This window comes from Mus caroli, chromosome 2 (assembly GCF_900094665.2).
Source record: "Mus caroli chromosome 2, CAROLI_EIJ_v1.1, whole genome shotgun sequence".
Taxonomy (NCBI): Eukaryota; Metazoa; Chordata; class Mammalia; order Rodentia; family Muridae; genus Mus; species Mus caroli.
The window spans coordinates 159,145,977-159,168,570 of record NC_034571.1 but is presented as its reverse complement, the minus strand read 5'-3'; the positions used below and the strand labels follow the sequence as shown (position 1 = coordinate 159,168,570).

At 51.2% G+C, this 22,594-nt stretch overlaps 1 protein-coding gene across 1 annotated transcript in view; it reads left to right on the top strand.

Annotated features, from left to right (window-relative positions):
* Ptgis (prostaglandin I2 synthase) overlaps positions 1 to 22,594 on the top strand; it is a 38,127-nt gene that overhangs the window by 6,818 nt on the left and 8,715 nt on the right. The window contains exons 2-6 of the mRNA XM_021156096.2: positions 6,632 to 6,755; positions 9,231 to 9,409; positions 10,560 to 10,703; positions 13,324 to 13,475; positions 19,525 to 19,706. Of these exons, the coding sequence (XP_021011755.2) occupies positions 6,632 to 6,755; positions 9,231 to 9,409; positions 10,560 to 10,703; positions 13,324 to 13,475; positions 19,525 to 19,706 (781 nt within the window). The remainder of the gene's footprint in view (positions 1 to 6,631; positions 6,756 to 9,230; positions 9,410 to 10,559; positions 10,704 to 13,323; positions 13,476 to 19,524; positions 19,707 to 22,594) is intronic.

Sequence of the window (22,594 nt, the reverse complement as noted above, 5' to 3'; positions counted from 1 at the left end):
GCCCTGGCTGTCCTGGAACTCACTTTGTAGACCAGGCTGGCCTCGAACTCAGAAATCCACCTGCCTCTGCCTCCCGAGTGCTGGGATTAAAGGGGGTGTCTGTTGTTTTAACAAGCATAAGACAGAGGTTGGGCCGGAGAGAGTGGGGCAGAAGGTAGCGGGGCTTGAGGGGGAAGGAAAAGAAAAAAGACAGGTCACCAAATGGTCCAGCATCAGTGTTAGCATCCGTGTTAGCATTCCCTGTACCTAGGGAGGAGACATGGATGGGAGTGGGATGGGGTGGCTGGAGGGCTTCATATATACAAAATCCAGTCTTCAGTTTCTCGTGAAAATGAGAAACCACAGCATACTTGGTGGTCTGTCCCTCTCTAAAGCTCACCACAGCCCCTTCCTCCTCCAGTGGCCACTCGAGCGTGCAGCTGGTCTGTCCACGACAGGTTCCTCTGCAGTGCTGGCTCAGGCCAATAAGTAATTTGACTCCCTGTCTACTTCAAAAGCAAAATCCAAACTAAGAACGTGCAGCGGGAAGGCTGGGCACCACTCCGGCTGCTTTTCTCTAAGGATTTGTTTACATTTATTTATTTACGTTTGTGTGCACACACGCGCATGTGTGGGTGTGTGTGCTGCGGCACATCTGCGGCGGTCAGAGGGCAACGACGTGTGTGCTCCTGTGTCATGGAGGAGGCCAGAGGTAGATACAGGGTTTCGTTCGTCCTCAATTGCTTCTTTTTTGAGACAGTCTTTCAGTGAGTCTGGAGCTCAAAAAGCAGATATGTCTGGGTTTTTTTTTTTTTTTTTTTTTTGGTGGATGTTGATGATATTAACACCCCCTTTTTCTTTTTCTTTTGTTCTCGTTTCTTCCTTTTTTGAGACAGAGTCTCAAGTATCCCAGGCTAGCCTCGAGTATGACCTGCCTCACCTCCTGTGTGATGGGGTACCGAGGGGGTTTATCAGCCACACCCAGTTTGTTCATTCTGAGGATGAACCTAGGGCTTTTTTTTTTTTTTTTAAAGATTTATTTATTATATGTAAGTACACTGTAGCTGTCTTCAGACAGCACCAGAAGAGGGCATCAGATCTCATTATGGATGGTTGTGAGCCACCATGTGGTTGCCGGGATTTGAACTCAGGACCTTCAGAAGAGCAGTCGGTGCTCTTAACCGCTGAGCCATCTCTCCAGCCCGAACCTAGGGCTTTATGAATGCTTGGCAAGCCTTCTCACACTGAGCCAGGCCCACTCAGCTGCCTGCCATATGCTTTTTCTAATAGGCAGTGAAGGGGGTGGAGCGGGGCAGGGCGGGGCGGAGCAACACCGTGGAATAGCTTTAGAAGAGCCTGTGTTAGTGGCAGAGAGGAATCCCCAGAGGCCTGTGGGTGCACGCTGGAGGAAGACTGGGCTAAGTAAGTTTAAAAGGGAGATTCAGCTCTCTAACCAGCCGAGAAGAACAGAGCCCTGTTCCATCTCCCAGCAAATTCTCCCAGGGCCCTTTCTTGCTGTGCTCTGAATTGAACTTTGCACAGAAAGGTTGGGCAGCCTACCAATGTTGCACAGCCGATCAAGCCAGCCTCTGAGTCGGTCATTCCAGAACTCTGGACTGCTGGGTCTTCACTCTTGACTCAGCAACTCTGGGAGGCAGGCTTTTTCACAGAGTCTGACTACGTGCACAGTTTATTCCTGCGATGTGTATTCTTTAAGCACCTACTACGCTCCAGACACAGTTTTCAGTCTGAGTGAACACTAGGTCTCCTGCTCTCTTGGAATAGAGCCACTCAATGAGGACACCACTGTCAAGCCAGGGTTGCCTTAGAGGGTTTAACAGCCCTTACCGACTCCCTCCCCTGGTTCACAAAGGCTGTGGCAGAGCTGGCCCTGGGGTCTGTGAGTGAGAACCCCTGCCTGGTGGGAGACACTAGGAGAGAGAGCAGAGGGACATTTTGGTCTGTGAAAAACAGGATGAAGGCCTAAGTCTCAGTGCCTTCCTCCCCCAACTCCTGGTCTGGCAGGGCCTCAAAAAAGTGAGAGTGTCAATTAGCCTTGGGAGACCGCAGGCTCTGAAATAGAGCCTCCCTAGGCCCTGCTGTCCGCAGGCTGAATCATCCTGGAATGTGGCCTGCACCGCCCGCCCGCTGGGATTGGCTTGTGGTCCAGTGCAGGCAGGGGAGCTGCCTGCCAGCCAGCAAGGCAGTCCCCCCCCCCTCAGCGCCCCGGCTCCAGCTTCCTGTCTTTGTCTGCACCTCCTTGGGCTTCTCTGTAGGAGAGGGGCATGGCCAGAAATAACACCTGATTCATGCCTCCATCACCGCTGTAGGATCAAGCCTGAAGGAGGAAGCGCCTGTGTTCCCAAAGATGGCCCAGGGACAGATCCTGCACATTGGCAGGCTGCTGTCATCTCTCTGTGACTCTATTTCCACATCTGTAAAGTTGGGGGGACAGATGCTCAGGAGGGGTGATCATATGGGCTCTGGATGGAAACTTAGCATGCCCGCAGGGAACCTCTGGGCAAGGGCTTCAGTCTCTCCATGCCTCAGTTTTCTCCTCTATAAAATGGATCTTGTGGGAAGAGCTGTTCCTTGAGGGGAGGAGCCACTGAGCTCTGACCTCTGTACATCAGCTGCTACCACCCAGCAAGGCAACAATGGCCTATGGTGGTAATTCAAGTGCAGCCGCGGCTCAGGAAATGGCACTTAGGAGACTTCTGGGTCCTTCTCCCAGGTGCTCCTGTCCTGGCTGCTAGGTGCTCTCAGGTCTCCTGTTCACCCTCCTTAGAATGACAGAGTTCCTCGTGAGCTCTTCCCATTTCACAGACCAGCACACTGAAGCAGACAACAGTTAAGTCACAAGCTAGCAAGAAGTACAACTGGAATTTGAAGCCAGGAAGTGTGGCATCCAAGTTTGGGTGGCAACCCCTGGCCTTCCGGCCTCCCTTGCACAACCCATTGCTCTGGGCTGGTAAGGTCAGATGCACACCAGCTACTGGGCTGTTCCTTTGGATGTCAGAAGAGCCTTCCAGCCCAGGGCTTCAAAGGAAGGAAGCCGCTTCTGCCAATTCTCAGAAGCCACCAGCACTGGAGCTATGCTGGCTTTGTGTATCCTCTCTGGGCCTGGGGAGGCTAGGCTCGGCTCCAGAAGCAGTCTGGTCAGGGAGTGTTAGGGGTCTGGAGGTCGAGGCACTTCCTGTGCCCCCCACATCATCTTCATCAGCCTTGGTCATCATGTCCCATACACCCCTGGCACAGTCTCTAGTGAAGCTACGGACAGCCAGACGGAGGAGCAGAGGGGAAAGGGTGGGGGCATCCTGAGCTCCCCTGAATTTCTAGATGTGACCAAAGCCCCTCATTCTGGAAGTGGGGGAGCTGATGGCAAGCCTTTCCCCTTGGACAGTCACTGTTCCTGAACCCAGACATCTTGCCTCTCTGTATTGCTCTCCTATGTAAAAAACAGTCCGGGCACTGAGAGACTCCTGCTTCAACCCTTCCACGGGGTCTTCACTGTATCTGTCGGAGAAGCCAGACTCTCCTGGACCTTCAGGCTCTCACAGTCTTCAAGGTCATCTCTGCCATCCTCACTTAAGTGTCATCTATGCATTCTCCGCCTGGGCCACACCAGTTGCGGTATTCTTGGGGACCCCATCAGCACGCTGCCACCTGGGACACTTGCACTTGTAGCTCCCTCTTGCCTGCAGGTTCCTTTCCCTCCCTCCAGAGTCTTCTCGCCCTTCAGACCCCGCCCCTTCCGGCCCCGCCCCCGGACGGCTCCTTTATCCTGTGTGCTTCTGTCCTACTCCCTGGTCTGTTCTTTGTCTTTAGTGAGACTCACTCCACGTCACCCTTTAAAGCTGCAACTCAGGGGTTTTAGTCCAGTCTCGAGGTTGAGCAGCCGTCACCCCTAATTCCAGAACGTTTTCTCCTGAACAGAAATCTGTTGGCAGCTACTCTCTCCTTGTTCCCCAGGCAACCACTAAGCTCAGCCTAGCTCTGTGTATCTCCTGGCTCTCTGGTCTGGGTTCTCCTTAGCACCGTGTCTTAAGGTCCAACACTACTTCTTTCTTCAAGGCTGAGTACTAGTGTGCAGCATAGCTATACCACAGTTAGTCTGTCTCACCGTCAGTCAGTGGACGGACGCAGGGCTGTTTCTGTTCCATGTAACAGTGTGAGAAACAGTGTGTCTGCTTATGCAGGAACGTGATTCTATTTCTAGGGGTCAACCACGTCCTCCTGCAGTATGTGTCACCATTAGGGAACTGCCAGGCTGGCGTCTAAGGCAGCTGCATCTGTGTGTATCTGTGTGGTCCAGTTCCTTCACATCCTTGCAAACTCTTTATTTTTCCTTTAACTTAAAGCAAAACAAAAACAAAACAAGATAGTACTGCAGCTATTAGAATGGCTACAAAATAGTAGCCATTGTTTTCCCTGAGTGTGTTTCCCTGGTAACCAGGAAAATGCCCACTGGTCATTATGGCATCCTCTTTGGGGAACATCCCGTTCAAATCCTCTGACCATTTAATAATTAATTGCCTGTTATTTTTTTTTTTTTTTGAAACAGTCTTCATCAAAGCTGGTCTCAAACTCATGGTTCTCCTGCCTCAGCCTCCCAAGTACTGAGATTCTAGGCCTGGCCAGCATATATGTGTATATAAATGTATCTTCAGGGTTGGGGATCAAGTCTACAGCTTCATGAATGGTAGGCAGGCACTGTACCACTGAGCACATCCCAGCTCTTGTTCATTTGAGACTGTTTTATTCGGTAGCACAGGCTAGCTTCAGACCCATGCTCAGTCCTCCTCAGCCTCCCAGGGCGGGGCTCACAGGTGTGCAGGGCCACACCCACCTCATGCATTTTTAAATTGGGAATGTTTGTTCTCTGTGGCCAACTTGTGTCTCTTTCATTCACTTCCTGATGGATTTGGGAGTCACTTTCTGGTGGATTTGGGGGCCATCTGTCCAGTTCTCTCCTCTGTCTCCAGTATCCAAGGCCCCAGTGTCTGCCTTGTAGTAATGTGTGGTGAGTGAGTGAATGAACTACAGTGAGAGGAAAGATATGACCATTCATTCATTCACTCCCTCACTAAATCACTGTCAGTTATTCATTCATACATTGATCATTCACTCCTCATTCATTCATTCCTTCACTGTCATTTTCAGTTATTCATTCATACATTGGTCACCCATTCACTTACTCATAAATGCATGCATTCACTCATTCTTTACGTAGTAGACAGGTGTCTGGGGCTTTCTGCATTCCTGTGGTTCTGATGACTCTCAGACTGAGACAGGGTCTCTTAGGGGCTTAGGGACCTCCCAGGGGCTTCCTTAGCTCACAGTCCCTCCTGAGGAGGAGGCAGATGAGATGTAACTTCCCACAGAATCCAAGCACAAGGCTCTATGGGTCTGTGTGGTAGTTAGTGCAGTAGTTTAAGCCATTAGCTGGTCCTGAGCCCACAGAGGTTGGGGTCAGGGTAGGCAGAGTCCACGTGGAAGACAAAGTGTCCCTGTCTGCAGTGGCTGTCCCTTCTATTGTCATAGCCAGCCACAGAGACTGGCCCTTATATCCCTTTCCTGATTGACTCTCGCCCAGAGAAGCCCCATCTCCCGTAAGGACTAGCTCACTGAGCAGAAAGTTTATTTTAAAGGCTGCCCTCCGGGGCTGGAGAGGTGGCTCACCTGTTACGGTGCTTGTTGCTCTTATGGAGAATCTGGTTTGGTTCCTAGAACCCGTATTGGGCTGCTCACAACTGTCTGTAACTCCAGTTCCAGGGACTCAGATACACGCTTCAGACTCTCCAGGCCTTGCACATGTACACACACACACACACACACACACACAAGGAAGGATCAAACCTACCATGGGCTGTGGTTGGACGTGCCTTTCTTAGGGACCTGCATGTACCTTAGAGTATTGCTTCCTCGAGGACAGTACAGACACTAACCTTCATTGCAAGCTGAGGCAGCCTGCTTTCCTGCCCTAGGGCATGGCCTGGCTCTGGCCTCAGAGGGCTCCCAGGTTTGGCTCCATGGAGCAGAGAGACTGTGATGAAGCCTATGTCCTGCCACCCCATCCCTGACACTGCTCTCTTCCTGTGGGCAGGAGGGGGAGCATGAGATGAGCCAAGCTCAGACTGGCTCAGAGAATTCTGGGCTCTTCTGTTGGGTGCTGTGCTGGAAGCTCCCTCCCACAGGGAGTCATCTATGCAGTAGACCCTGCCTGGCCCCCAGCCTCTGCCTCCACCCTCACCCTGGATCCATACAGAGGCTAACAAATCTGTACACCTTCCCCAACACCAGTCATTCTCCTCACAGACTTCCCAGGACCCCCACCTCACTCAGAGATAAAGCCACTGTCCTCCTGCCTCCACAACCATAGTGTCTCACCCACAACCTGGCTCTGGCTACACACACTTGTCCTTATTCTGTTGGCCCACGCCCACTCACTTCTATACTGTCCTTTGAGCCCATAACACCAACCCCAGGGCCTTTGCTCTTGCTGTTCCCTCTTGCTGGAAAGCTCTTCCTTCAGAAGCCATCCATCCCCTTCCACCTCCAGCTGTCAGCCTCCTCTGACTTCCCCATGGCTTCTGCTCTCCGTTCCCTCCCTTGCTTTATCACATGATGCTAAGTGCTGTGGCTTCTGCAGGCGACCCGGTGAGCCTCCGTTGGACCTGGGCAGCATCCCTTGGCTGGGCCATGCCTTGGAGTTTGGGAGAGATGCCGCCAGCTTCCTTACCAGGATGAAGGAGAAGCACGGTGACATATTTACTGTGAGTATCTCTAGGAGGGACAGGGCTGACTGCTCATCACTGGGGCCAGCCACTCCTCCAACATCTACCCACATCCTGACCCATCCACCTATACCTATCCAGGGATGGCTGACTGTCCCTTTGTCTGTCCAACTATGCATACCATGGACCAGTGATCAGCAGAGCTCTGTGCTCTAAGGGTGTGCCCTGGCAAGCACACCCAGGGATGGACGTCAGTATTTAAGATGTAATCAGCTTGTCAATTAAGATTAAGTATGCTTTCACTCACCCATTTATCCATCTGTCTTTCTGTATATTCACCCAATATGTCTGTCTTTCTATCATCTATCTAGTCTCTTTAAAAAAGATTTTTTTATCTATCTTTTTTGTTTGTTTGTTTGTTTTGGTTTTTCGAGACAGGGTTTCTCTGTATAGCCCTAGCTGTCCTGGAACTCACTTTGTAGACCAGGCTGGCCTCGAACTCAGAAATTCGCCTGCCTCTGCCTCCCGAGTGCTGGGATCAAAGGCGTGCGCCACTACGCCCGGTTTTATCTTTTTTAAGATTAAATTTTATTCATGTATACATGTGTGTATCTGAGTGCACGTGTGTGTTTATGACATCTGTGCAGGTACTCACAGAGGCTGGATGAAAGTGACAGACCCCTTTAAGCTGGCGTTATTGATGGTTGTGAGACACCATGGAGTGCTGGAAGCTGAACTCAGTTCCTTTGAAAGAGTAGCCAGTGTTCTTTTGAACTGCACTCCAGCCTCTATCTACCTATCAAAGCTCACCCAGCATTCTCCACTCATTTGCCCAGCGCCCTCCAGCTTCCATCTCTAGATTCCAATTCCTCTGACATCCCTCCATTCATCTTCCACATTTATCTCCATCTACCACAGCCCAGAAGATGCTCACCTTCTCTCCACTCAGTACTGGTCTGCTCTCTGCACATCTACTTCTGTATTTATCCACCTACCCACCCAGTCATCCACTCATCTACCCACCCATTCACCCACCTCCCAACCAACCAATCATCTACCCTCTCACCCACCCATCCACCCACTTACCCAACCAATCATGTACCCACCCAATCATCCACTCACTACTAACCCATCACCCATCCATCTATTTATCCACTCACCCACCTACCTACCCATCCACCCACCCATCTACCTTCCTACCCACCCACCCATCTACCCATTCACCCACCTACCCACCCATCCACCTACCTATCCATCCATCCATTCACCTACCCACCCATACATGCACCCACCCACCAACCCATAGACACACCTACCCATGCAGCCACCCATACATCTCCCTACTCACCTGCCCTCTCATCCATCACCCATCTATGTCTTCAGGACTGTTCAATCACACCTTGTTCTTGAGTGCTTCCAGCTCCTGGGCCTCTAGTGTTCATGCTTCAGGCTGTTGTTTGGTCTACTTAGCATCTTGTCACTCATGTCCCCAACGTTTTAACTTGCAGCCACGCATCTAACAGATCTGTCAATATGTCCTTCTGTTCCCCACCTGACACTCTCCACCTAACACCTCCCTTCCCTTCCTTCCTTCCTTCCTTCCTTCCTTCCTTCCTTCCTTCCTTCCTTCCTTCCTTCCTCTTGCCTTCCTATTTTCCACCCAGCTACCCAGCCATCTTTCCTTCAGTTAATGTCTTCTTCCTCCATCTTTATCCATGCATCCAACTCATTTACGGTCAGCGCTGGCATTTACCTGTCCACCTACTCACCCATCCTTCATCTACTCCAGCTGCACTCTCACCTACAGTCTACTGGCATTTACCCAGCAATGTCTGTCCATCTGCTCATCCTTTTCCTTGTTGTGGTACCGGGGATCGAACTCAGGATATCATGCATGCTAGGCAAGGACCACATCATTTTTCACTTTCGTACCCCAGCCCCCTTCTCCCTTCTTATCTGGAGACAGGATCTTACTATTATTACCTGGCTTGGCCTTGAACTCTCTGTAATTCAGTCACCCCTCAAACCCGGCATCCTTCTGCCTCAGTCTCTCTGTGATTATAGGCCTGGCTACAACCTTTACTTTTTTTTTTTTTTAAAGATTTATTTATTATTATAACTAGTTACACTGTTGCTGTCTTCAGATGCACCAGAAGAGGGCATCAGATCTCATTCCGGGTGGTTGTGAGCCACCATGTGGTTGCTGGGATTTGAACTCAGGACCTTCGGAAGAACATTCAGTGCTTTTATCCGCTGAGCCATCTCACCAACCCCAACCTTTACTTTTAGAAGGTTTTGACCAGTCTTAGCTCTGATATGTTTCAGCATGGAGTTTTGGGGCATGTTGTCCGTGTCCCAGCCTAAATTTTGCAGTGGTAGATGGGTGAGTGGCAGATCCTAGCTCAAAGGATGGGAGGGGTGAGCCAGTCTGCAGCTGGCCAGTGCCGGTTGTACCCTTGCTTCCTGACAGAATCCTGAATGCAGAGGGCTGCCATTCACCCACTCCTCCAACAGGTGCTGGTGGGGGGCAGGTATGTCACTGTTCTCCTGGACCCACACTCTTATGACACAGTGGTGTGGGAGCTGCGTACACGGCTGGACTTCCATCCCTACGCCATCTTCCTCATGGAGAGGATTTTTGATCTGCAGCTTCCAAATTTCAACCCCAGTGAGGAGAAGGCCAGGATGAAGCCGTGAGTGCTGAGATGGGCCTGTGGGTGGGCCTGGGTAGGGGCTTCAACCCCACATCCTGTTGTCCTTGGCCCCTGTCGTAGTCATGGTTACTATTGCCATGATAAAATACCATGACCAAAAGCACGTTGCGAAGGGAAGTGTTTGTTTGGCCATATACTTCCATATTGCTCTTCGTCACTGAAGGAAGTCAGGACATGACCTCAAACAGGGCAGAACCCTGGAGGCAGGAGCTGATGCAGAGGCCGTGGAGGGATGCTGCTTTCTGGCTTGCTTCCCCTGGCTTGCTCAGCCTCCTTTTTCATAGAACCCAGAACCATCAGCCCAGGGTAGCACCACCCACAATGCGCTGTGTCCTCCCCAATCAATCACTAATTAAGAAAAATGCCCTACAGGCTTACTTACAGCTGGATCTTACGGAGACATTTTCTTAGTCACGGTTCCCTCCTCTCCGATGACTTAGCCTGGGTCAAGTTGCTGTATAACTCTCCAGCCCAGCCCTGAGGCCACTGTCTAGGAGAGACAATTAAGAAACCTTTGCAACTAGACTCACTGCCTGGCTCACACCTGCCGATTTGTGTTGCCACACTAGGTTCCACGGGCACTTAGACACTCCAGTAACTCACTGTTGTTGGTAGCTTCGATGGAGCCTTACATGTCGACAGACTACCTCTGACCCTTGGCCTCTGAGCAGCTCGCCAGGCTTAGGTCAGCCCGACGGCGGTCCAGGACCCCCCTCACCTTGGCCCCATGCATCTCAGGTCCACATGGGGAGACTGGGTCAGCAGCCCAGTCTTTGTCCTATGCCCGTCCATCTGGAATTGTATTACCAGCCCTCTGCTGGATTTCACAGAGGAGGCGCTGACTTCATAGTTGTCTAGAAGCCTGTGGGTCCCCTGTCCAAGTCTGAGCACCAGGCAAGGACAGACTGTCCTGGCCAGGAGCTCATGATGTAGGGTGAGGCCATCCGGTATTGGAGCCTAATCTGTGTCCTTCCCTGCCTATGTTGCCTTGTCCTGATACTGTGCTCTTTGTGCGCGAGTTTCTCCACTATAAAACTGTCCCCATGGTAACTGTTATTCGTTCGGCATGCATGCAATCTTTTTTGAGTCTATTAAGTGGCAAATACATATCTTCTGTGGCTGGTCGCAGGACGCTCATGCACAGAGACCTGCAGGCGCTCACGGAAGCCATGTATACCAACCTTCGCACGGTCCTGCTGGGTGACTCCACAGAAGCAGGCAGTGGCTGGCAGGAGACAGGTCTCCTTGAGTTCTCCTACAACGCCCTGCTCAGGTGAGCCCACAATCTTGTCATGGCTGAGGGAACTGGGGGATACCCTGTGGGTGGGGACACCGTGGGAGATGCTCAAAGGAGGGAGGTGGTCCAGGTGGGACTCCAAATTTACTTAATTCCACTTGAGCTGTAAACCAGATGTTAACTGTCAAAGGGTGTCGAGCGTCTGAGTGTCCTCCAAAGCACAAGTCCTTGTCTTAGTCAGGGTTTCTTTTCCTGCACAAAGCATCATGACCAAGAAGCAAGTTGGGGAGGAAAACGTTTATTCAGCTTACACTTCCACATTGCTGTTCATCACCAGAGAAAGTCGGGACTGGAACTCAAGCAGGTCAGGAAGCAGGAGCTGATGCAGAGGCCACGGAGGGATGTTACTTACTGGCTTGCTTCCCCTGGCTTGCTCAGCCTCCTTTCTTATAGAACCCAAGACTACCAGCTCATGGATGGCACCACCCACAATGGGCCGGGCCCTCCCACCCTTGATCACTAATTGAGAAAATGCCTTACAGCTGGATCTCATGGAGGCATTTCATCAAGGGAGGCTCCTTTCTCTGTGATAACTCCAGCTGTGTCAAGTTGACACACAGAACCAGCCAGCACAGTCCTCTAGCTGAGCATCACAGCATCTGTGCTGTGGCTTAGACTCTGGCCCTCATAGGCTAGCAGTGCTGCTTGGGAGACTCACCAGGGAGCTCGACCTGAGGTTGGACCTCATAACTCTAGTAAAAACAGTGCAGCAAAGTGCAGCTTCTTCAGCTGCGCAGCGTCCTCAATGGTTCCACAGGAAACAGCAGGGGCCACAGCAGGTGCGTTCCTGATGCCTGAGAAGGCAGAGACCCAGAGATAGGGCATCTGGGGGCTTTCAGCCACAGGGCTGCAGGGCGCCGGCTGTGCCAAGACTTTAGTGAGGAAACATCACGGGCAAGGCCCTGGTGTGGGAAGAAGCCAGGGTGGCGAGAGCAAAGCTGGGAAGTGGCAGAGGAGAGAGCAGGTAGAGATATTTGCAGAAGCCGCCCTCACAGCCCAGAGGAAGGCTTTGGAATGTAGGCTCAGCTGGATGGTGACTTTAGGGACTTACAAAGGGGCCCCAATGCAATCTAGTTTATGTTTCTATGTAGAGGACGTCTGTAGGTGAGAACCAGGCAGGGACACCCACTATCTGTGAGTCGTAGTGATAGCCTGGACCCTAAGAGGGCAAGAATACATGGTTGGCAGGACCTACTGAAGGCTTTTATCAGGTGAGGATGTATAGGGTCTCCAGAAGGGAGGTAGGGGGCCTTAGGAAAGGGCTGGTTGTCACCAGCATAGGCGTCCCATGGGGCCTGGGCCTGGCCTGAGTTCCTGCCTCCACCTTAGTGCTGGGACACTGCAGTTACCTGAACTAGGAAAGCATGTAACATTCAGAAAGGCAGATTCGAGGTGACAGTCCATATGGCCCACCCAACATATCCTGTGGTGGCTTTCCCTCAAAGTGGCATCCTAATCTCCACTCTGGCCTCCTTGGCTCCCTGGCAACTCACTTCACCCTGAACAGAGGGTTCCTTTCCAGGGCCCAGGTGGTTGGGTTTCCTCCCGGGAAAGTTTGCTACATAGTCTCTAGGCCACTAACTCCACCTCCTGGGAGCTGTGGGTTTTCTGTCAGCTCCATTTTGGTTTATGGCACAGAGCGCCACCTACTGGCCGCCTGGATCCATGTATGCTGGCAGGGGAGGTGACTACTCTAAGTGCGTCCCCCATGTCTGCCCAGAGTTAGGAGAGGGGAAGAAAGGAACCTTTCAGGCTGAGGATGAGGTACGGGGAAGGAAGGCTGAGCTTGGCCTCTGAGCCCTAACTGTTCCTAGGGGAAGCCGGTTTCTTGTTAGCCCAGAGGAGAGAGCAGGGGTGAGTCTCCTACCTTGAGGGTTCGTTTCCAGGGGCACAGACACTGGGCTGGGCTGGAGAGGGAAGTGGGGTGCAGGTGGGTTGTGATGGTGGCCTGGATGGCTCTTGGTAGACAGGCTTGTGATGGCCTGTCACCAGAGTCCTCAGGAGTGTGTTCTATTTGTATATCCACCTTTCCAGTCACCCTACCACCCACACACCCCACCCACACCCACCCACTCTCGTCCATTCATCTACCTATCCATCTACCCATCGATCTAACCCCACCCCCTCCCTTCACATCTCTGCATCCACCCATGTATCCACCCACTCAGCCACTTACTACTGCTCCACTGACTTACCTACCCACCACCAGTGACCTAACATTCATTGCGGGCCTACTGTTGCGTGCACTGCGTGGGTGTGGCGCCAGGTAGGGACTGTGCATGCTTCTCTCAGTCTCTCCCCCCTCCATCCTGTTTCTCCCTCTCCCTGCTTAGAAAACCCCGGGAGACCTGTGACTGGGGGAGCTTAGGAAGGTAGAGTGTTCTGCTCCATTCTGTTGCTATGATAAAACACTCTGACTAAAGACAACTTGGGAAACAAAGGGTTAATTCATCTTACATTTTCAGGTCAGAGTCCATCCCCGAAGTAAATAGGCAGGGTAAGAACAAAAGAGGCAGGGTAGGAACTGAAGAAGAGAACGTGAGGCGGGTAGGAACAAAAGAAAGATAGGACCTGACCTGTTGCTGTCCCCCCCCAGCGCCGGCTACCTGACCCTGTATGGAGTGGAGGCCTCACCACGCACCCACGAGAGTCAGGCCCAAGACCGTGTCCACTCAGCGGATGTTTTCCACACCTTCCGCCAGCTGGATCTGCTGCTCCCCAAACTGGCTCGAGGCTCCTTGTCAGCGGGTAAGCACCATGACGTTACTGCAGAAATGGGTGCTTGTTAGTGGCATTTTAATAACTGTGTTCCAGTTTTCCTCTTACCTGGCTAGCTCCCAAATAATTGAGATTGGACCGTTATATTTATTTAACACGCTTTAAAGGCACAACAACTGAGCAGTTACCACTCTGTTTTAGTCTTTTATGCTAATCTGGCTACCTCCCTACCCAAGTCCCCAAGATACTGGCCTGTTACGGCTTTCTATCTCTTTCCTGGGCTGCATCCCCCTCCCCTGGTTGGCAGGAAGTCCCGCCCTATTCTCTCCCCTGCTCAGTCATTGGCTATTAAGCTGTCTTTATTGACATATCAGGGTACAATTGGGGAGCTGGTGTTGACATAAGATTGAGACAGGAGATTCTCTGAATAAGGATTGCAACCAGATACAAGGGAGACAGAAATGAGCGTTTGAATCTTCATACAGTGCACAAGAATATTTTGCCTAAAGGTGTTGGGTCCTGTGCACAGAAGACTGGATGGTCTTTCCTGTAAGAAGCAACAACAGCCAGGCGTGGTAGTGCATGCCTTTAGTGCCATCACTTGGAAGGCAGAGGCAGGTAGATCTCTGTGAATTTGAGTCCAGCTTGATCTACATAACCAACTCCAGGGCAGCTAAGACTACATAGTGAGACTCTATGTCAAACAACTAAAAATTAACTAATTAATTAGCTAATAGAAAAGAAGGAGTGAAAACTGTGATAAACCATCCAAGGAAAACACTCAAGATGGAAGGATGTGTTTTGGCTCCTGGTTTCAGAGGTTTTCATCCACAGCCCCCTGGTTCCATTGCTGTGGGCCCGTGCTGTGCCTGAACACAGTGGGGGTGGGAGCACTCAGTAGGAGCACTCAGTAGGAGCACTCAGCAGAGGAGGCTGCCTACCTACCTCACAGCAGCCGAGAAGTGGAGAAAGCTGGAAGAAGGGTCTCCCAATCCCCGCCCCGCCCCCACCCCCACCCCAGCCCTTTCCAGCTGTACACCCATCTGGCCATTAGCCTATCTATGAGGCTAGTTTCCTCACAACCCAGCTGTCTCCCCATAATGCCACCAGCTGGGAACCAAGCCTTCAGTATGTGAGCCCATTGGGGACGCATTTCACAACCAGACCATCACAGTCCATTTGGATTCAGAGCTCTTGAGGAGACTGAACCCTAGGGCTGTGACCCGTCGTCCTATTGGTTTGCCAGCCTGCTGGGCAGAGGCTGTAGCTTCCTTCCTCTTGTCACATCATCGTCAGAGGCAGGCATCAACCCGGAGGGCAGGAATGGACATTAGGCATCCCGCTCACCTCTCCACCTAGCATGCTGAGTTCTCCTTTGGCTTCTCCAGCCTCCGTAGGCCCTCTCTGGGCTGTTACTCTCTAATGCAGTGACAGGGATCCCACGGGTGAAATCACTTGTCACAGGAGCAGCAGGCAGCTGGTAGAATAGTCTGTGTGCACACTTTGTCTGATTGGGAAACCCAGTGTGCTAAAAAAAAAAAAAAAAAAAAAAAAAAAAAAAAAAGTATGTCCCATCCCAGCACCAGTTGCTTCTCCAGAAAATGTTTCCTCACTCTCCTTCCTTCCATGGGATGCACAGGATGGATCCATGAAAGGCTGTTTCCCAGTGTGAGCAGCAGGTGGCAGTGTTGGACAGTTGCTCTCAGGCAGACTCAAGCAGTTCCCAGACCTGGTGGGTGCGGTATGCCCGGGAGACCAACTGGCGAAACCCTACCAAGATATCAAATGTACATCGTTTTCTCCCATGGTTCCTCTTCCAGGAAGTGATCCCACAGACACACTCATATACAGTGATAGATAAAGATACTCATGGCCACACTGTGATCACAGAGCTAAAACTGACCCGTGCCAGAATAGGGGCTGATTAAATAGCTGACGTACTGTGTGAGAGCATTGTATGAGAAGAGCCCCCCCCCCCAAACCTGTGGAAGAGAAGGGGATGAAATCCATGATGATCAAGGTGGGGAGCATTGGCCAGAGCCTTCACCTCAATCCAGATGTGGTAGCGATGTGCTTGGATTTTTGCCTTTAAGAATTGAGATGAAGCAAAGAGAAACTGAATTCTTACAGCGCACCAAGTGTGAAGGCTTTGGTTACTGCTTCTGCCTCTTCCTCCTCTTCTTCCTCATCCTCGTCCTCGTCCTTCTCCTCCTGTTCTCTTCCTCCCTTTCATTGTCTGTCTGTATGTATGTATGTATGTGGTTTACTCATATGTGTTATATGCACTTTCTTTTTTAAAAAAAAATTATTTATTATTATATCTAAGTACACTGTAGCCGTCTTCAGACACACCACAAGAGGGCGTCAGATCCCATTACAGATGGTTGTGAGCCACCATGTGGTTGCTGGGATTTGAACTCAGTATCTTTGGAAGAGCAGTCGGTGCTCTTAACCACTGAGCCATCTCTCCAGCCCTTATATGCACTTTCAGTCCTCCTGCCTCCACTATTGCTAAGATCACAGTTGTACAGCCACACTCGGCTTTCTTTCTCTTAGTGTTTCCTGTGTACATGTGAAATTCTCCATCTTTTCAAGTATATTTCAAATATAAAAATGTATCCGTGTTGCCCAAAACATACACTTGAAAAGAAAGTTGGCCCTCTAAGGCCTGGAGAGTTCTGAGAATTTGTATGTTTTATTTGAATACTTTGGGGGGGGGTTAAGAGATAATCTTGCGGGGGCTGGTGAGATGGCTCAGTGGGTAAGAGCACCCGACTGTTCTTCCGAAGGTCCAGAGTTCAAATCCCAGCAACCACGTGGTAGCTCACAACCACCTGAAATGAGATCTGACGCCCTTGTCTGAAGACAGCTACAGTGTACTTACATATAATAAATAAATAAATCTTAAAAAAAAAAAAAAGAATTTAAGAGATAATCTTGCTGTGTAGGCCAGGATAGCTGGGAACTCACTATATAGCCCAGGCTGGCCTCAAACTGGCGATTCTCTTATCTCTGCCTGCTGAGCACTGGGATTACAGTTGTGTGCTTCAGTTTACCCACCCAACAGGACACATTTGCAGGAAGAGTCACAGTGTGACCAAGATTCTAATGGCCCCAAGGTAACACACAGGACATTCACAGGTCGTCTGTACCAGGCTACCTCTGAGCTCAGAGGGGCATTCAGGACGAGATTTGAGTGTACAGGGGTGAAGGCCCCGCTCCGTGGATAAGGAAGTGACTTCGAGTCAGACCCACGCAGCATGGGCTTCTGCGACCTCTGTGTCTGGGTCACTCCCTCTGTCTTCTGGACACAGGGTTGGGTCAGACCGCCCTGCGGTGCTTTTTAGTTGTTAGGAAAAATCGTGAGCTGGAAAAGGGCTCATGAGTAAAGTGCAGGATGTCGGGCACGAGGGACTGTCATGAGGGACTGTTTGGACCCTAGCCCCTAGGGGAGAGTTGAGTATGGTGCCTGTAACCCCAGCGCTGGGGAGTGGGGTGGGTCCTTTGAGGTTCACTGTGGGTCAGTGTGGCTAAAAAGGCAAGTTGTAGGTTCAGTGAGAGACCCTGGCTCGAAAAACAAGGTGGGAAGCAATAGAGCAGCGGTTCTTACCCTGTGAGCGCGAGTCACATGACCCTTTCACAGGGGTCACCTAAGAATCAGAAAACACAGATACTTACATTACGAGTCATAACAGTAGCAAATTTACAGCTATGAAGTAGCAACGAAATGCTTTTATGATTGGGGGTCACAACATGAGGAACTGTACTATAGGGTACTGAAGCGTCGCAGCGTTAGGGAGGGTGAGAACCTCTGCAATAGAGAATACATGCATACATGCGCACAGGCACACAGGCACACATGCACATATGCACACATGCGCACAGGTACAAATGTGCACATGCACATATGCACACATGCACACAGGTGCACATGCACAGAGGCACACATGCATACAGGTGCACATGCACAGAGGCACACATGCACACAGGCACACATACACACATGCACATAGGTACACAGGCACACAAGCACACAGGCACACATGCACACAGGTACACAGGCACACAAGCACACATGCACACTGGCACACAGGCACACATGTGCACAGGCACACAGGTACAAATGCACACATGCACATATGCACACATGGACACATGCACACAGGCACACATGCACACAGGCACACATGTACACATGCACAAATGCACACATGCTTATATGCATACATGTGCACAGGCACACAGGCACACATTGATGAATGCACCAACATACACATGTGCCCACATACACACGGTACACAACACACAACATACTCATGCAGTCACAATGACTGCATGATGAGAGATTGCAATTGTAAGGTTGGGCTTCAGGGACAGCCAGATATTTCTGTGGCTGTGTTGAGACCTTTGCCTCTGGTCAGGGGACACTGGGGACATCTGAACCATTGCTGGGATGATGTTGTCACCTCCTCCCTGTGTCCCTTTTTTTTTTTTTTTTTTTTAACTCCAGATGTTGATCTCGAATGGGGACTCTCATAGCCTGGGTGGGACCTGGACTCTCAGGACTCAGGGAGCTCTCAAGAACCTGACACAGCCAGGCGGTGGTGGCGCACGCCTTAAATCCCAGCTCTTAGGAGGCAGAGGCAGGTGTATTTCTGAGTTCAAGGCCAGCCTGGTTTACAAAGTGAATTCCAGGACATCCAGGGCTATACAGAAAAACCCTGTCTGGAAAAACAAACAAACAAACAAATGACACAGTGGGAGTCCTGGGAAAGTTTTGTCTCAGATGAGCCCATGAGCTCAATACTTATAAATCTAGACTGCCACATGACCGGAAGTGGTATGGAAAAGTTGAACACATTGTCTCAAAATGTTGCCATCCAACTTCAAAAATAGTAAGTCGAGGCTGGGAGAAGGTTCAGTCGGCAGAGTGCTGGCCACACAGCTAGGAGGACCTGAGTTTCGATCTCAGGCCTGTAACACGTAAGAGCTGTGTGTGTGGTGATACACCTACAGTCCCAGCCCTGGGCTTTCTGTTTTTACGTTGGTTGGCAGCATTTGCAGACCACTGCAAGCAGCATTGTTCTTCAGGGATCCCCAGGGCCTGGCTTTGTCCCATAGGCAAAGATCCTCTCCGACCCCTGCTCAGGTCTAGGCTGGTGTCTTTGAGGCAAAGCTTACCCCTCAGAGACCCTGAGATGCCTTTGTGGCCTGTGTGGGCTCCAATGTCAAAGTCACAAACATAAGAGGAGGCTAGAGTGGAAGGGCCTGATTTCCATCCCCAGTCCCAGGAACTATAGACAGATGGACGGACTGATAGACAGATAGATACAGGAGCACCTGGATTATTGGCTTTTATTTTCTCCCCCATTTGGTTTTTCAAGACAGGGTTTCTCTGAACAGTTCTGGCTGTTTTGGAACTCACTCTGTAGACCAGGCTGGCCTCGAACTCAGAAATCCACCTGCCTCTGCCTCCCAAGTGTTGGGATTAAAGGCATGCGCCACCACACCTGGCCCAGATTATCAGTTTCCTTAGAAAAGGTAGTGTGTGCCTGGGTGGAGCCACTTGCTCCACTATGTCTGAGGGTAGGTTGGAGCAGCCTGGAGGTCTCCCCTCTCTTCAGATCTATTCCTCTGTGGGATCTTCCTCTGCTGACCTTACCTGTCCGCTCTAGAGGAGTTTGAGTGGAGACCCCAGATCTGTGTCCCCCACCAATGGCCAATGCAGCTCTTTCAGGGATGCTGAGCCCCCTTGCCTTTTGTGCAGGGTCTGGCCTTGCTTTGGTCTAGGTCTCAAGGGGGAGAGGCTGGTGCCTCGAGTGTGGTCCTCCTAAATGGTTTCATAAAGCCTTACACACTCATCAAATCCCTATTGGGTTCTTGCTACGGAGACGCTCTCTCTTGCAGAACAGGCCCTTATGCCTTTCTGCTAAGGGATGTGGGTCCTAGACAACTCTTACAGGGCGTCACCCCAGGCTGTCCCATCAATGACTCCTAGAAAACTTGTGAAAGGCTGAGGCTGGGTGGTCCTGGCCTAGAGGCGACTATAACCTTCCTCTTCTGTGCTCCGTCCCTGCAGGGGATAAAGACCACGCATGCAGTGTCAAAAACCGCCTGTGGAAGTTGCTGTCCCCAGCCAGGCTGGCCTCCAGGGCTGACCGGAGCAGCTGGCTGGAGAGTTATCTGAGACATCTTGAGGAGATGGGGGTGTCAGAGGAGATGCAGGCCCGGGCTCTGGCGTTGCAGCTCTGGGCCACACAGGTAAGCATGGCTGTGTAGGTGCAGAATTCACAGGCGTGTACTGGTGTGAGCAGATGAGGGTGTGAGCACGTGGCCTGCTGGTCGACCCCACCCTGCACTGTTTCTCTGGTCCAGTGGCTTTGGAAACATGTGGTCCAAATGATAGGCTTTGCTTGTTTAACATAAGGAAAAATGGCAGACTGATAGAAAAATGGGACTCATGTAGCCCAGGCTGGCCTCAAACATGCCAAGGACAATATTGAACATGTGATCCTCCTTCCTCCATCTGTTGAATGCCAGGGCATGCTGGGAAGGCTGTGCCTCTAGCTTGTAGCTTAATTTCTCCAACTTCTCTGCCTTTTTTCCTCAATCCTGCTGTGGTTTCCTCCCATTTGTGGCCAAGTTGCAAATAACCCAACTTATGTTACAATGTCTCCAGGGAGGGAGATTGTCCTCCTACAGCCTGTTGCCCAACTAGGAGGTTTAGCCCAGACTCATGACCCCGGTCTAGCCTGTGTCTTGTAGTCTCGTAGTCATTCCAGTTGTGCCTCTGTCTAGGCCCTTCCCTGTTTTCGTGATGAAATACTCCAACCAAAGCAACTTAAGGAAGGATGGATGTGTTTCAATTCACAGTTCGAGGTTAGAGTCCATCACTGTGGAAAAGTCACGGCGGTGTGGGCTCTAGACAGCTAATCACAGTGAATATAGTACTCAGCTCCTCTGTGCCCTGACACCGTGCAGGACCCAGCCTGGGAGTGGAGCCACCCAGAATATTATTCCCACCTTGGAAGAGGCAAGATTATCCTCACACGCATGCTGAGAGGCTAGTCTTCCAGGCGATTCTAGAACTCAAGCTGAGAACTGAGAAGAACCTTTCTAACCACTTAAGGCTCATCTTGCCGGGGCCTCTGCGTCAGCCTCTGTGCCAGCACCCGAGTACTGCCGAGCCACTGCAGAACGGGCACTGGTGTCTGTTCTGTTCTTCTCACTGTTTACCACGACCTTGGCATTTTCATTTTTGTTTTTGTAGAGTGTAGGCCCGTGATTCTGAGAATCACTGAAAAGCTCCTTCGAGTACCTGCGGTCCTTCTGGGAATGCTTGCATTTCAGACAGGCTGGGGCAGGAAGCTGAGGTCCAGGAAACAGGCTCAGTGGCTGGGATGGGGAACAGGGCTGGGGTTGGAGCCATCCTGGGAGCCACGGCTAGAGGCTTGGAGAGGCCTCTCCAGAAGAGTGGTTTGTGCTGTCTCTGTATGTCGAGAAAGCTAGCCTCAGAGATCTGGGAATTTGGAAATATTCCGGGCAGGGGGACAGCAGGAGCAAAGGTCTTGGGGTTGGAGCCTGCCAAGGGCTGTGGCTACCACAGGAGTTGAGGATGGAGAGCGGACCAAAGGAAGAACAAGTAATGATTCCTGGGGGTGGGGCTGGAAGAGTTTTGAGATCATTTTCTTTTAGAAACTATTTATTATGAAGGGGTGTGTGTGTGTGTGTGTGTGTAGCATATGTGCGCCACCTGGTGCCTAGGCTAGTAGAGGGCGCCAGAGTGCCTGGAACTGGAGCTAACAGATAACTGTGAGCAGGTTGCTCACGTGTAGGTGTTGGGAATTGAACCCAGGACCTCTGAAGGAGCTGCGAGTGTTCTTAACCTCTGTGCCATCTCTCCAGCATTAGTCTCTGAGATCTTAAGGTTCCCTTCTGGACAGGAACAAATCACCAGCGTGGAAGCAATGGTGGCCATTGAGATTGGAGAATCAGATATACATGGGGAACTAGATGGCCACCAGTGACTTTGGTCATGGATCCAGTGGTGACCTGTGGAATGGAGCAGCTGCTTTGGACACAGTGACTCTGAGGCCTGGTCACTGCTGTCCCCTGCCCAGCCCCTTGCTTTCTCTTGGCCCCACTTGGCAGTGACTGCTGCACAGCCTGGCGTCTCTGGGTGATTCCTCTCCATCGACTGGCAACTTATTTTTAGTTGTCCTCAGAGCTATTAACTGTCCTGCAGGCCAGGGCTGGCAGGGGCTGGGCAGGTCTTAATCAGCAGTTGGCCCTATGCATTCCTGATAACATATTTATGGGCTAAGAGGACAGGGTGCTCCAAAGTGTCCTCAGAGCCCCTTGTACAAATGACCTCTGCGCGCAGAACAGGAAGGTGGCCAGGCACTCGAGAAGCAGATCCTGGGAGTGGCTTTGGGCAGGGCTAAGTGGGGACAGGTCTTTCCAGCAGAGGGGTCAGGAGGACCCTGGGTTATGAACAGAGCAAGAGGCTGTATTGTCCAGCAGCTCTGGACACAAGCTGTAGGCCTGGGTGTGAAGTGGCTGTCACTTACTAGCAAGTCAGTCATCGCACACTGCTCTACCTCAGTTTACCCACCTATACAATAGGTATGCAGCTTCTTCCTCAGGGTATGGTGGGGCAGTGAAAGGAGGTTTGAACCCACACCCAGCGGGTAACAAGGGCTCACCTGGTGTTTCAAGAGAGATCTGTAGAACCAGCCCTATTGTGTGTCTGTGCCATTCCAGCACTTGAGAGGCAGAGGCAGGAGGATCGAAAGTTCAAAGTCGCCTGTTCCTCCCTAGTGAGTTTGAGGCTAGCCTGGGATACGTTAGACTTTGTCTCCAAAACCTAATCAAATGAAACATGGGCAACAGACGTGCATTCAGGTCCCACCTGTGCATGACCTTATTCTAGAAACGGGGTACAGAGCAGTGGCTGGGGGTGGGCAGATCTAAGTTCTCATCTACAGAGCACAGTCAATGCACAGTGGGTTTGTGAAGTCACTAGAGAGAGTTGGTACAGAGGCTTCAGTGGGCGGTGACGTCTGAGCAGAAACTTGGAGTGAAGGGTGAGCCGCCACAGGGGTCTCTGGAATGAGAGTTCTGGGTAGAGAGAGTGAATGCAAAGGCCA